A 15,283-nucleotide genomic window follows, 5' to 3' on the forward strand; every position below is an offset into this window, starting at 1 on the left:
TGTACATGTTGGAGTTATTTGGCTTACCAGTTACCAATATAACAAGGATTACTTATCCATCTTTGAAGTTTCATGTAAGGGTAACCTAGATTTAGTAGGATGTGACTTAATCCAGTCAAGTTACATAAAAGTTAAGTCAGTTTCTGTAAGGGCTATGTTAATTGCAAAAAGCATGCAGATAACACAGTGATCTACAGACAGTAAACTAAAAATAGAAGTAGCTGCTGTACCTATATTTATTTGCTTCTCATACATTCTCATCAACCTGTCTGATAATAGTTTAAATCTGTGTAGAGTTGTTTAATGCTCATTACAGTAGAGTGCATTATTTTGAGACTTTCCAAGAAAACGTCACGCTTGTCCTGGATTTATCAGTCTGCTGACTGTCATAATGTGTCAGTGGGTCTGTCATTTTCATCCGCTCGGGACACGCAATGTACAATGCATGAAGGCTGCTTTGTGTTCTGATTTCAATCAAGAAAACTTTGTATGCAAACAACACCCGCCCTGAGGCGATGCTAGTGAATAAGGCTACTATTGATGGTTGTTAAACCTACGCAAGCTTGGCGCGTGAGCTACCTCCGTCGATGCGACCCGTACGGTAGCCTACATTTTTGTAGTGTGCTTATTCGCTTCAAGAACGCTTCGTGCAGGCGTTCGTTCGTTGCCCGCGAAAATTTGACACCGCCGCTCAATCGACTGAAGCACCGCCAAAGTAAACCAACTTCCTAGAATTACCTTCCGCACTGGTAGCTACGCTCTTTCAGTACTTGCGCAGTACGGAAAACACAGTTGACAGATACGACTTCACAACATCATCAAAAGTAACGGCTGCGTTTGCGGCCGGTGTTACTTGATGCTCGCTCGCTAGTGCCGCCGTCTCGGCTTGCGTCGAATTTTGAAAGCACGGTTTATAGACCCAGGGATTTCTAAAAGTTTAGTTTTAGAAATCCCTGTTATAGACCGTTTTTCAATCACGTCGACTGCAATTCAAATTTAGCCAGCAGATATCATTGATAATTCTTTGTCGCGCCCTATGAACACGAAGTTGCTGCGATGTTTATGGTATTCATGCCCCGTTTAATCGTTGACACGGAAATCATCGACAGACCCATTTTGTTCAATTAACTTTTAACATCTCGTGAAGTTTTAGCGCGCTTATCATGTATCGATTACGTGTTACTGTCCTCGGCGATGCCGTATTCTTCATTGATGTTCAATGGCCAATATGCCAATACATTTTCGTGGCCACGAGACGCGTATATATATACCTGTCGGTTGAAGTCTTCCTTGCGTGTGTCGCACACAGCATAAATCGAATTGGCAGACTCGTTATTGGAACTGAAATACTGATTAGTTCATGCTTGCAATGCACAACACCTTGAATGTGTTGTGTTTTCGTTATTTTTAATCCAATCAGCATTGTTGCATCTTGTTAGTCACGCGAACTCTTCGGCTTATGCTGGTATCAATTTTCAGAACTCGGTCATATTTTAAATACCGTAAGTTGTGGGACACACTGGTTCGCTTGATGGTCTCCCGAAAGCCGGGTAGCAGTTGATTCCAGCTTTGAAGACGAGGCCGAGCCCGCCGGTGGAAACGGAAACGTCAATATGGTGAATTTATCACTGAAGATAGAAATAAAGAGCAGAAATGTCGTCAAAACAATGCAGTTCGACCCGGCTTGCATCGTTTACGACGCCTGCAGGATTATACGCGAAAAGATACCAGAGGCTCAAATGGGACAAGGTACGCTGATCGTCTTTATTAACCTATTACGCTGGTGTTGTGAACATTATATCTTTCAAAGTGTCGCGATTACACGGCATTGTTTACGAATACCCAATTGTTTTGAGCTAGGGCGGCGTAGTTGGCTAACGATTTCTCGTTATGTAACGTGACACTGATACTGAAAATCGTAATGGCGTCTGTTTGAAAATAGGATCCAATAAATTACGATATCGCAGTTCAAGTCTGACGTCATATTCATAGTTGGCGGAAGTTACACTTGAAGATAATCAATCGCGCACTGTTCTTTGTTGGAAAAGAGTTATGAATCGATTCATTCGCATAAATCAAGCCTTGTGTCTTTACCCGGCTAATGAGAAAAGCGTCGCGGATTCAATCTGGAACGCCCGCTATCGATTTGCGATAACACAATGCGGTCATGGCTACTTCGGCTACGCGTCATGATGTATTAGTTCTGTCGCAACCGTGTTCGTTCGTTCGTTCAGTTCATATCTAATCAGAGTTCCATTCTCATATGCATAAGAATGGCGAATGTCCGACGTCCGTGCACCAAGCTTCGCTCGTTTCGCGCTATACAATAAACCTGACATCAGCGGTAATTCGTGCATAGGAACATTCTACGAATGAGATTAGAATTAGATTAGGGCATTTCTGCTCGCTATACAATGATACTTGATACATGTTTAGTGGCTGTTCGACCGTAGGAGACTCTGTGATGATGCATTCCCATTGTGCATTATGGCGAAATATTCCGACACTGCGCAAGTGGGCAAGTCGCTTTTACATTTGCAAAGTCGCAGTGAATTGACGGTATCGAGTTCAACACGCCACTGCATCGCCGGTAGTAACGTAGGCTTGCGCGTCTTCATTCTCCCGCTGTCGCGAACTAATTGGCCGCGATACCTCGCCGATCGCGGTGCCGTTTCAATTTTGTCGTGATAGTTGGAACATTCGTATTTTAATCTGAAGTAGCCGGCTTCGCGAATTCCTGTCATACTTTCGATCGCCTTTCTCGCGCCGCTGCTGCGTTCTGGCTGTCGCATGCTTAGCGAGCGATTGCGAGAGAAGTCACAACGCCGGCGAGATGCAGTCAACGCCTTATACGGAAACACCTAAAGCCAGACTGTCAGCCGTCGAGGCAACGAGGCGAAAAAAGTTTTGCGGCCTATTTTAACGGCGTTGCGTTTACACTTAAAATTTTTAGCTCGCAATTAACATTTATATCCACTGATTGCAGCTACATAGTTTCTTATTCCATGTTCATTGTGACTTTATATTAACCATCGTTTCGTAGGATAAATCACCCTTTTACAATGATGATATTTCAATACCTTTCTGACGTTTGGTTTATGTTTTATGACCACTTGAGACAGTTTTAAGTATCTGCCATTAAACCTGACTAAACTCCATGGGTATATTCGCGAAAATTAGTCATGTATGAGTTCATAATATCTGTAATATTACAATTCTCTGCTTTTGTGGAGAGTGCTGTAAAAGGATTTTATGCAGGTTAAAAACCTGGTATCAATAAATGGTCTCAATGGGTCCCCAAATTCTTGTGCTTTGCCGCTGAAATAACGATTTGATGACTTGCTACTAGTGATATCAGTGCTGTTCCATGGACCATGTTCCCGATCTCAATATTTCTATTTCCACGGCACTCATTGTTATTTCCTGTCTAGAGTAAGGATGTAACTACATGAACTGAGCAAGTTTTCCCACCATTCTCCTGAGCACGGTTTGTGTAAATGTACTTTTATATGTCCGCCTTTACATTCCAGCGCAAGATTTCAGCTTGTTTCTGTCTGACAAAGATCCTCGGAAAGGAGTGTGGTTGGAATCGAGACGACCGCTCGAATATTATTTGTTGAGAGATGGCGTGAGTATTATCTTCCTTATTAGTCACGCATGTTGAACCTGCAGGTGAGCATGTAGTTATTCCGCGGCCTTGTTTCCTGCTTCGTCGGGAGTGTTGGTGGACCGTGGTACAACCTCAGACTGCTAATAGAAATAGAAATGCTACTTTTCCCTCACGGAATTATTAGTATGAATGGATACTTTGAATAATGTTGTTACAAACTCCTGTATTCGCTATTTTAAACAAAGTACTATGCGATACAGTGATAAAATGCTGCTGCGGACTGCGGTTATGTGTAAAGTAACACCCAAAAAACCTATCATGCCTGATGCAGTTCTCTTTTATCTTTTACTTCCAACTATTTCAATTCCTGAAGTAAAAGCATTGACACACAGCGACACCACTGTAAATCCAGAGAATAGTCAGTCAAAATCTTTAGCATGCCAATAGAGTGCCCGAGTCAGAATATGCCGGGTAACCGAAACCAAAAAATCTCAAATTGTAAGATGTTTTTCTATTCATAAAATTAATTCTTTTTTCATAAAAACCAATGTGTGTGATATATTTCATTTGTTCCACCTAATATTAAAATTTCAGCAATACTCTCTGTTCATTGCAGGACATCTTGGAATATAAGCAGAAGCAGAGACCACTCAAAGTGCAAACGCTGGATGCCAGCATCAAAACAGCCATGGTAATGTTATAGTGATTCCTTCATACCAACAAGATAGTTGTAGCTGTAGGTCTACTGCGCGGTTTCACGTTATTGGAATCTCTTTTACATTTCAGATTGATGACAGTAACACAGTGGGTCAACTAATGGTCACGATCTGTACGAGATTAGGTAAGCTACGACTGCTGTGTTCATTGTAATAATCAGTGTGCTAAGTTTGAAATTTCATCTCCAGGCATCGTCAATCATGAAGAATACTCACTGGTACGGGGTGCACCTACAGAGGACCCGTCTGCTCAAAAGAAGGTATCATCCAGAATTGTGGATTTAATTCTGGCACAGCTCCATCGGTATGTTTCTTCTCTTTGCAGGGTGGCGGTACGCTTTTAAGAGGGGATACCGACAGGAAGTTTGAAACATTGAAAAAGAAACTACACACAGACGATGAATGTAAGTGCCTTTTCCTCATTTATATGGTTAACCAAATATTTTCAACTAGTACGATATATATATAAACACTCCTCTACACAATAGGACCGATTGTGAAGCCAATGCAGGACCTATTGAACTATTTTACGTAGTATTCAAGATCTTCTTGGAGCTAGCCTACAGAACTTCAATATACAATTAAATAGTGTACGCATAATGAAATGAGCCCAAATATTTCCGGCTGATACTCGCCAGGCGTTCAATCGTCAGCAACTACCAACAACCAATTCTCTACTAGTTGCTGACGATTACCCCTGCCGGGTGTCAGCCGAAAATATTCGGGTTCATTTCAATATGAATATACTGCTCAACTGTAGGACTACTATGGACTTATTTCTTGCCAAGCACACTGAGATAACCCATGATTTTGAACCATGTAGGCGTTTCTGAAAACCTCAATATTAGCAACGTTATTAAAGTATGATTAATTGTGGTTTCATTGCATATAAACTCTTTCGCATCCAATCCATTCGATTCTAGTTAGTCATTTGCCAAGTCTCACCGTCTTAATGTTGTAGTATGCCCATTGCCCAAGGAATAGTGAGAGTTGCTGTAATGAAGCTCAGGCCCAGGCAAAATCATTGACTCGGTTGACTGTCGCAAATGATCATGACAGCATCGCAAAAACATTTCTGTATGACATGTAGCCGCAGTACTTTATCAGTCGGGCCACAACTGAGAGCGAGTTGAACTGCTCGACAGAGAATCGCCATTCTACCATCACATGACAGCGGCTATTCACGGCAGTAAACTTTTCTATTTTGATGATGACCCGGTGTTAGTCACTTCCTCATCTTACTGATCCGGAATTAATTCATAACTGCATATTCTCAACTCACAGCGTAACATTGCATGTGTGTGCTATGTGACGTGTGTGAGAATATGTTACTCCCGTATAAATATAGGTCAGATGCTCACAACTAAGGAATTTTCTTTACTGAGAATGCCGCAGTCTGCACTGCATTATCTAGGATCCAGACACACATAAATGATGATAATTTGTTTTTTTGTGAAATTTCTCTGAGTGCAGTCATTGAGAGGTGTGGCAAACTGGAGAAATATTGCTTCTATTTTGATAGTAACTGGCTTGGCCTATAATGTCTAACCAATATCACACTTTGAAAGAAATGCAACTGCTAGGCTGGGGGCATTGATACATTTCTTATAGCATACAGACGTACAAATGCAGCCGTTGTAGGTTTTTTTTCATCTCCGACCATAACTTGGCTCAAATTTGTAATAATGCTCTAGAGTTTTGAACATGTGCCTTAAGCTAGATGTCTAATCTTTTGAATATCGGCTGAATATATTGTTAATTGGGGTTATCGGTGAAGGTGCTAGTTATTGGCTGCAATGGTATTGGCTCCAGAGACCGACCAACCCCCCTCCAAATTGGCTGTAATCATATCCACTTCTGTGTTGCAGTGAATTGGCTCAACCACGGCCAAACTCTACGTGAGCAAGGTGTGGAGGAATCGGAAACGTTAATCCTTCGACGCAAATACTTTTACTCGGATCAGAACGTTGATTCGCGCGATCCCATACAACTTAACCTCCTGTACGTCCAGTGCCGAGACGGTATCATTAAAGGACAGTACCCTGTCAGCGAGAAAGACGCAACCACCTTTGGTGCGTTCCAGTGCCAAATTCAGTTTGGGGTTCACAACGAGAAGAAGCACAAACCGGGATATTTGGAGTATGTTTTTCGTTATTGATGAAACTGATATTGATGTGCAGACAACACCAGTGTTTCTCAACCGCCGGTTCGTGGCCGCTCCGCCAGATGTATTAAATTTTCTATCTAAATTCCAAAATTCGATTGTCTATTCATTAGGGGAAGGAAAAAGTTTTAAATTTATTTTGAAGCGTGAGGCGTATATTTTGTATGATGTTGCAATAGAGAGTTCATGGTCTACTTTTGGCGTGCGTCGCATTGGTGCAAGTGTAGAAGTAGCCTAAGTAGCCTAAAAATCGTTTTGGACAAGTTGTATGTGAAAGTTACTGAGACTTTCAAACCAACTTCCTTAAATTCCGATATTGTGATTAAGCAACATTTAGCAGCGTAATAGAGGCTATAGCAGAGGCGGGAAACATACGCCCCGCGGTCTGGATCGGGCCAGTGACGGGATTTTGTCCGGCTCCGCGGACAGTTTCTCGTTTTATATGATAATGTGGCTTGCGGCCCAAGTCTGCCGAGATGCCCCACTACTTGCTTAACGTCAAGTATTAGTGACTGTACGTTATTATATGTGTGTGTGCGCTGCGTGCGAGAGTGGAGCTTACTCGTAAGTTCGTCGAAGCGAGACTTGCGATATCGGCATTTACGATGTACTCAAACTCAATGAATTAATATCTTGGTTAATTTGGGGTACCGGGCTCAACGAATGCCTTGAAATCTTAATTAAGGATTGCACCGTGTGTTAAATGATCAGAGAGAAGCAGACATGGAGGCGCCTGTATGACAATGCTGTTCTCAAATCCACATTGTCTTGGTCATTGATCAGCGAGAAATGGCTTTGAAGTGACATTGCTGTCGGCCTGTCGTTAAAATACATTCATTACCTACGATTTATTCCTTGTATATGAGAATAAATGGGCGAATAATGTATCGATTCAGTAATCCCGCCCGCCAAGTAATTGTGCTATATCCGGCCCGCCGACTGGAGAAGTTGCCCGCCCCTGGGCTATAGCAAATAGCAAAGTCGCTTTTCTTTCAAAGGATAGTGTGCACTGTATAGTCACAATCAGGTTAGTGGTCTTTAACGGAACTTGCGAGCTTCGCCCTTGCAGAAACTTCAATCGAACCATTAACAAATATCTAGTATCAAAATGGCATAATTAAATGAAGTTTCCAATATTAAATTTAGATTGCATTAAGATCTTGGTTGCTTTCACACCTTATTTAACGTCAACTTGTAAAGTAATGATTTTATTCATCACATGAGCTCTCAAAGCTCTGGTCCTTCATCAGGTGTTAACGTTGCATGCATTTGTCGCGGTAAAATTTAGGGTGAATTTTGGTGTTTGAAGGTTCACCGTTCCGCGCGGTCAAAAAGGTTGAGATCAACTGGACTACACTGTGCAACTGTTCCAATTATATTTCTTGCAGTATTTAGTAATGGACATCAATGGATTTCTTGTCATTTTACGCAAATATTTAAAAATGTGCAGTATTGAATGTTATTGCGTCTCGCATAGAAATTGTCGGGATTTGAATTCAGTGTCGTGATTGTGTGATGAAACAAGGAAATTTTTGTCTGTGAGTTAATTAATTTAAATACCGTACGTAGCTATCAAGTGAATTCTTACATTTAATCATTTATAGCAGAGCCACCTGATGATGCTCCTAATTTGACTAACATTGTATGGTATTATGAAGGCACTATCCCTTTCGTTGCTGTTCGTGCTTTGGCAACAACGCTTATTACATTTACCACAGATTGAAAGACTTTTTGCCCAAAGAGTACGTAAAAGCTCGGGGAATCGAGAAGAAGATATTTATGGAGCATAAAACGCTCGGCAACATGATTGAAATGGACGCAAAGTCGCAGTATGTCAAAAAGTGCCGAGGACTCAAAACCTACGGAGTCACTTTCTTCCTTGTTAAAGTAAGCTCCTGTCGTTTCATTGGACGGTCCTGCACTTGCAGTCGGTTTATGACAGTGTTATTCAAATTTTTGTATTTGTTCTACACTGACCACCACACAGATCATGAAGACTTAATATATACTCAATATAACGGTATTTGTTAGTTATTGAAGTTAGTACTAAGCACTGTGATAGATGTAACTGTTTCTCGTGGACAAACTTGGCTATCCGGGGTATAACATTGCTTGCACCACATCAGAGATCATGTCCGCTGTCCAGGCTCTGACTCTTGGCTCTTGGACCCAATACCATACTTATGTTTTGCCATTGCTCTTCTGGTTTCCTATCATCCTAGTAAACCAATCTCACCAGCTGCTTGGTTTTCTTTGTAGTGAATGCACTGTGACGTAATATTACTAATATAAAACTGTTGCACTGCTGACATGATTCTTACATCGTGTATTAACATTAGTTTTAAGCTACCGCAAAGGACAGCAAGTTGTAAATTAAGCTCGATTAAAAACCTCAGAACTCTTTGCGTCCACTTGAAAATATTTCATGTACCACAGTTTGAGGAGTGCTGCGTTGTTTGCTGTAATTTCTGTGAAAATTTTAGGAAAAAATGTCTGGCAAAAACAAGCTGGTACCCCGGCTTTTCGGAGTTACCAGGGAATGCGTTATGAGGCTCGACGAACGTACCAAGGACGTCCTGAAGATTTGGCCTCTGACCTCCGTCAAAAGATGGGCGGCCTCGCCCAAATCGTTCACCTTGGTAAGAGATTATCCTCGTCTGTTGATAAATTTCAAAAAAATAAAAGTTGCAAAATCTTGTTTGCAGGACTTTGGCGATTATCAAGAGGGATTTTACAGCGTACAGACAACTGAGGGCGAACAGATAGCTCAGCTTATCGCCGGTTATATTGATATCATTCTGAAAAAACGTTCGGCCAAGGATACTATTTTACCTGACGGAGATGAAGAATCGATGATGATTGAAGACAGTATATCGCCGCACAAGTAAAATTTATAATTATTTATTTAATATATCATAATACATTACTATGGTATACTTGCGAACAAAATGAACTGTACATCAACAACTGTTAAGAGAACAGAACCGTTAATACACGATTTTCACCCAAAAAAAGATTAAGTCATTCATTAATTATTTCAATATTCAATTGAATATCCACTTCAAATCAGAGTGTCCTCGGCTGTATGAGTCGGATGTGCGTCTTCACCTCGAGCGAACCCCATGGGGTTCACGTGCACCCCGGTTAAAAAACATTGATTTAGGCGCAGGCCGCACGAATTTTAAATGTTAGACCCTGGTTCGCGACAGAGGCAAATAGCATTCCAGTCAGCAAGCATTCCAGACATATTTTCACTGGAGCAAGGATGGTTCACAGAGATTTGCTCTGGTGGAGTCGGTCCCTCGGCTAATCTCACAATCAAATCCGCTAGCCCGTGACGTTAATGTTTACATGCCTATCCACGCGTTGTCTACATTGCACTTAACACGGGGACTTAAAGTGCATTACCCGGGGTTATTTAGTTACTGAGTCATGTTACTTAAGGTATTTGCCTCGTAATTTTTGTTATTTCTCGGTGCTTTTCCAAGATTGCTAACTAGGGTCGAGAGTAAATAGTTTTTTGGTGTTGTTTTTGTTGCGGTCATTGTAAATAGATAATCTGCTTATATCTGCACTTGAAAAGTAATATATTCTACTTCTATCCAGCGAAATGGTTAGCATGGCTGGTTACTGGTTACACAACCGGCTGACTAAAATTTTGTATGCTACGCAACTGCTCATATCTGGATTTGAAGTGCCTCGATTTCAAATACAAGAAGTACCGCAGCTTGGACGATTGCGTGAATTTCAGCCAGCATACATTTTAAAGATAATATGTCCAAATTTTAGACGTGAATCATCGCTTGCAGACTTTGATACTTTGTATCAAGCAATACATTGACTCTATGTGATTCTGCACGAAGGTGACAAATTTGTGATTAAGCTGATGCTAAAAAACATTTCGTTACCCACAAACTCATTTTGTGAGCCAACACCTGGTAATCTACCAGAGCAGTGATTGTCAACCTTGAAAACTTGTGAGACCGTTAAATCGAAAATAAAAATTTGCCTTCAAAAACCTTGAAAAATCAAAATCAACCCAAAATGTAATCACGCCTAATGCATGAAACTAAAAATCAATCGGAAATTTCGATATAACGAGAAATTCGCTGCTGAAACTCACTTAAAGTTTCTGAAAGATGAAGTCCCGCTCCTGACTTGACTTTTTTGATTGTTTGGTTTCTTTTGAAAGAACAACGACCTTGCTGTGTGCTAGCCTCTGTTATACTGTCTGTTATATAATGTCGCTAAATAGTACCTTGGAAATTTAACGAATTTTGTTTAAAATGTCTTCTTAGCTTTCACATAAGACTGGTCATAAACAAGTTTATACAGTACAACTTTTTCATCATTGTGACACCATCTAACTATAAACTAGACCATGAACTCTATTACGACATGCGAAACAATGCATTCCAAATATTGAAATCAATTTAAAATGTGACCTCTAATTATGGGCAAGCGTCCAACTGCCTGAATAATGTAATTGAGACAGGCCAGGGTCCACAATGAGAATAGGCTGTGTATATGGTACTATATGGACGTTGCTACTATGTAATCACTTTTACAGGGCACAGTTTATCGCCCTCAACGCAAGTTCGCAAAGTCACGTCAGCCAGGGACATATCGCGGTGCCCGGTGTTATCGGGTCATCTTCGGCGCGTCCGGATAGTTACTCCATGGGCACGATGCAAGGCGCGTCGCACGGGACGAAGCACAGCACTTTGAGTTATGGAGGGAAGCCTCTGGTAAGTTCATTTTTTACGATACGTTGAAGTATTTGGTTGTATTAAGGTAAGCATCTCTCAATAGAGATGGCTGAGCTACTCATGATATGATGGACTACATGACTCATTCAGTCATGAGCCATGGATTTAGAGTCGAGAGTTCAAGTACCATTCGTGAATATCCGAAAAATCCAAACTGTTCATTTTATACCCTTTCTCGGGCCTAAACAACAGCAATGCTGTTATCAAACAGAAATTGATTCATTTTCGAACTGAAACAGTGTTCTGTAACCATGCTGTAAATGTGCTTGACTGTTGCATGTCGCCTTGTGAAAAATTTGTACGTCAGTAAATGCGGCTAACCAAATTTGAATCAGAAAGACTTTTGTGTCGTGGTGTACCAAGTCTGCAACAAGTAATATGTCTGTATACTTGTCAAATTTTAGCTATATTTTGGGTTTGGTTAACAAAAGTAACTGGCGTTCGCAATGTAAACATAATTATTGTTAGTTAAGATTTTTCAATCATTTCAACCAAATTCAGCTTGGAATCCAGCTTCCAACTCCATGTACCCAGAATCGCTATTGTGTTGCTGTTGAATTTGCTATTAAAATTATACAAATTGTTTACTTGTACAGACCGCTGCCCAGCAAGCGTTCATGGGCAATATCCAACTCGGGTTCAACGCTGTGCAATCGGCCCAGGACGATCTAGACGGCAGAGCGGACCTGCCCACCATCGGATCCGATGCCGTGAGTTGTCTTACAATGCTATGCGCAATGCGCATATATGTTACGAGTTATTGACTTAGCGAATCTAGCGAGCTTGGTAAACATTGTTGTTGAAGTTTTAAGAATGTGATACCAAATATGATGTAAAATGATTGAAATTTTTGTACAAATAAGTTATTTGTCTGTCCCGTGTTTGAAATGGTATTTCTTCCACGCTCAGATATCTCAGACGATCATTTTTGTTTTTAATGTGGTAAATTGAAGACAATATAATGCATTGTTTCACACTAAAACCGTGATCGGTCGAGTGTGCATTTGTTGTCGACCACCTAGTAATCTAATGCTGAGTTGAGTTTCAAATTTCGTTGAATGTGTCGCCTTTCTAAGGCATGCTACATGCGATAGGTTGCGAATATTGGCTTGAAGTTTAACTAAAATGAAGAAAACTTCTGCATAACTATGTATCGGTATAAGTATCGATTCTTGCGGATTACTCCTAACTCCCGTGTAGACTGACACGCCCTGTTTGCTGACTACAGCATTTCAGGTCAAGTGACAGATAGCATTTACGAATTATACACAAAGAATTGTATTCGACTGAAATTGTAAACGTGCATGTGCAATTTGCATGAATGTCATCACTGCTATGTACTGTAGTAGGCTACATGCGTACATATTCCAGATTTAAGTTGTAACACCTACGTATTTAATCGTTTTTCTCATGCAATGTCATAATAGTTGGACTTTGCATATTTTCATATCAATTCAAAGCCAATGCTCCCACCAGCACCAGTGGTATGGTTATGTTGCTCGTACAGCCGTATAGCTCTTTCCTGTTGAGCTGATTATGCGCCATACTGCAGTGTTATTTCTCGGTTTTCTACCGATGTGCAGGCTTAATCATTGGTTTTTGAGGAAAAGGAAGCTGTCAATGTGATCAATAACTATTGAATGCAGTCTAGTATGTGAAATGTGCTATGGAATGGTGAAACTGTAATTGATCGGTACATGCCATGCCGACACCATATTGTGACGTGATACAACAGAACTGAGGCTTCTCACTTTGCGAATGTTTTATGTTTATAAAGTGATATTTCTTGAGATCTTAAAAGCTTCTAATATTTCACGAAAGTCCATAATATCACCAGTGAAAGTCATCAACTGGCCAGCTTACGGTCTTATTACTAATCCTCAAGTCTCAAATTGGCAAACCCACGGTACAATGTCAAGTTAAGATACGGTTACCTTGCTGTCAACGGCAATGCTGCTTTTAGTTCTTTCTATCTAGCCTTCTTTGTTGATGTGTGATTCTAGTGGTGTAAAAGCACTTATTCTGAACCGTGTTATAACTCATACCGCATGTATATTCTATATTTTTTCATTCTATCATCCTGAGATTGCATCAATTCAGCCTTGGACAAATTTTAAAGTGATATACTAGCGGTGTCACAATTTTGAGACTGTTTTCTGTGAACCTGATGCTCACGAGTGACTGATGTAGTGGCATAGTTTCTTATTCTTGTAATTTTTGTAGCCATGCGTGCTGTTGTGGCAACAGCCTTCCGCACTCCAAGAATCTAAATTGTTGTCAAACTGTTGTGATCTTTTCAATATTTCCTTGAAAATCTCAGATTTTTGTGGTACAGTTTTACGGAGACATTATTATTTACATGTTTTACTACCGTAACATAAGACATCTCCATTCTTCATAGTAGGCTACAAGTAATCTTCTTCAAAACCTTTGAACTGTAATGAGTTTGAGGTAGTCCATTTGAAAACTTTATTACTTATTATTGCATTTAGATTACCAATTCTAGTAACTGATCGACTGAATAGTCTGTAGTGGGTAGTGACTAGTTTCAAGTAATGCCGGGCCCCCCTTTTTAGCTGTCTCTGTGACAGATTTTTGATTCGCGGACATATTTCAGGCTGCCAAGCAATGGAAACATGACGCGCTCGAGGAAAACCGACATAACATTCAGTCCAATCTCGCTGCTATCGACGCTGCCACCGCCACAGTTATCACACAAACTTCAGGTCTTTTGTACTGCCTGGTTTTAGTGCGGCTTAATATTCATTTTTCCGTAAATGGTACTCAGATCCGAAGCAGACGGACTACACTACTGTGGGCTCTGCCGTGACGACAATTTCTTCAAATTTGAGCGAAATGACGAAAGGATTGAAATTGATGGCTGCCCTTTTGGAAGACAACAGCATGGGAGACAACCTTTTGAGGGTATGATTTATGCTGGCGTGATCACTAGCGGTTCGGTAGAGTCTGCGATATTGAGAGCGATTTGAAAAACAGACACGGCCTAGCGGACTTGATGTGGATTTGTTATCTTGTAGCTTATCGAGGTACATGATATTTACAGATAGCTTTGCGTCGAGTTCATGACTCATTGCCAACTACCAGATCAGTGGTTCTCAACCTTTTTAGTTCGTGGACTGCTAAAATTTCAAAGCCAATTTGAGGTCCGGTGAACTTTCAAGAATCAAAATTAACCTAAAATGTAATTACAACAAATGTATGCGCTCCATACCAAGAATTGGAACTGTTCTTCAATGAGATATTTGCTGCCGTCTTTTTGATTTGACACCTTGTTACGAGTGTTTCTATTGAGATTCCTTAACTTTCAAGTATTACTGGTCGCAAATGACTATTAGGATACTTGTAAGCAATTTGCTACAACACTTTCAGCATTGCGACTTGAGACTAGTCGGAAGTCGACCGTGAACCTCATATCATGTCGGATTCAACCTACCGTATTACATTTGGCAATTGAGACCAGACCAGACCAAACCAGCTGTGCTAGATGATATCTCCTGTTGATTTACCTCATAGTTATGCAGTACGGCTGTTCGAAAATAGAAAATAAAACAAAAAATTTCAAATTTTACTGTCAAACCCGTGAAATTGTTGAGTTGTCTACAAAAAACGATGCAAAACAAGCTAGTTTTGTGGATCCAAAATTTTCAAGTGCAACAACGAAGCTTGTTCCGGTTTGGAGTGAGCAAAAACTGTTCAGCATCGTTCTTTTAGACAACTTCTTCAATTTCAACAATAATTTCAACAACAATTCAATGGTGTTGACAGCAAAATTTGAATATTTTTGTTTTCATTTTTTTGAATACATTCAAATGTATCAGACTCCTGTGCGATCACATTTACCTGTTGGAATCTTTGGTAACCTAACTATTTAACCAGTGAGTCCCCACAATTTAAGAAAAAAAGCTGTTTTTGAACAACACAGTCGACACGTAATACGTCCCATGTTTCCTATCCGGAAAAGGCGCTCGCATGATGAAATGCACGACACGCGTAATTAAATTCC

The 15,283-nt window shown here is 40.5% G+C and overlaps 1 protein-coding gene across 6 annotated transcripts in view; it reads left to right on the forward strand.

Annotated features, from left to right (window-relative positions):
• Positions 1-1,445: 1,445 nt before the first annotated feature.
• LOC145457753 (talin-2-like) overlaps positions 1,446-15,283 on the forward strand; it is a 45,882-nt gene continuing 32,044 nt past the window's right edge. For all 6 annotated transcript variants that reach the window (XM_080336026.1, XM_080336027.1, XM_080336028.1 and 3 more), the window contains exons 1-14: positions 1,446-1,749; positions 3,531-3,628; positions 4,227-4,301; positions 4,397-4,451; positions 4,516-4,586; positions 4,652-4,730; positions 6,195-6,465; positions 8,209-8,377; positions 8,974-9,129; positions 9,196-9,374; positions 11,061-11,238; positions 11,856-11,969; positions 13,877-13,985; positions 14,048-14,184. In XM_080336026.1, coding sequence (XP_080192152.1) covers positions 1,614-1,749; positions 3,531-3,628; positions 4,227-4,301; positions 4,397-4,451; positions 4,516-4,586; positions 4,652-4,730; positions 6,195-6,465; positions 8,209-8,377; positions 8,974-9,129; positions 9,196-9,374; positions 11,061-11,238; positions 11,856-11,969; positions 13,877-13,985; positions 14,048-14,184 — 1,827 coding nt within the window. In that variant the 5' untranslated portion in view covers positions 1,446-1,613. The remainder of the gene's footprint in view (positions 1,750-3,530; positions 3,629-4,226; positions 4,302-4,396; positions 4,452-4,515; positions 4,587-4,651; positions 4,731-6,194; positions 6,466-8,208; positions 8,378-8,973; positions 9,130-9,195; positions 9,375-11,060; positions 11,239-11,855; positions 11,970-13,876; positions 13,986-14,047; positions 14,185-15,283) is intronic.

This window comes from Botryllus schlosseri, chromosome 15, assembly GCF_051294905.1.
Source record: "Botryllus schlosseri isolate E-star chromosome 15, Bs_hap1, whole genome shotgun sequence".
NCBI classification, from domain to species: Eukaryota; Metazoa; Chordata; class Ascidiacea; order Stolidobranchia; family Styelidae; genus Botryllus; species Botryllus schlosseri.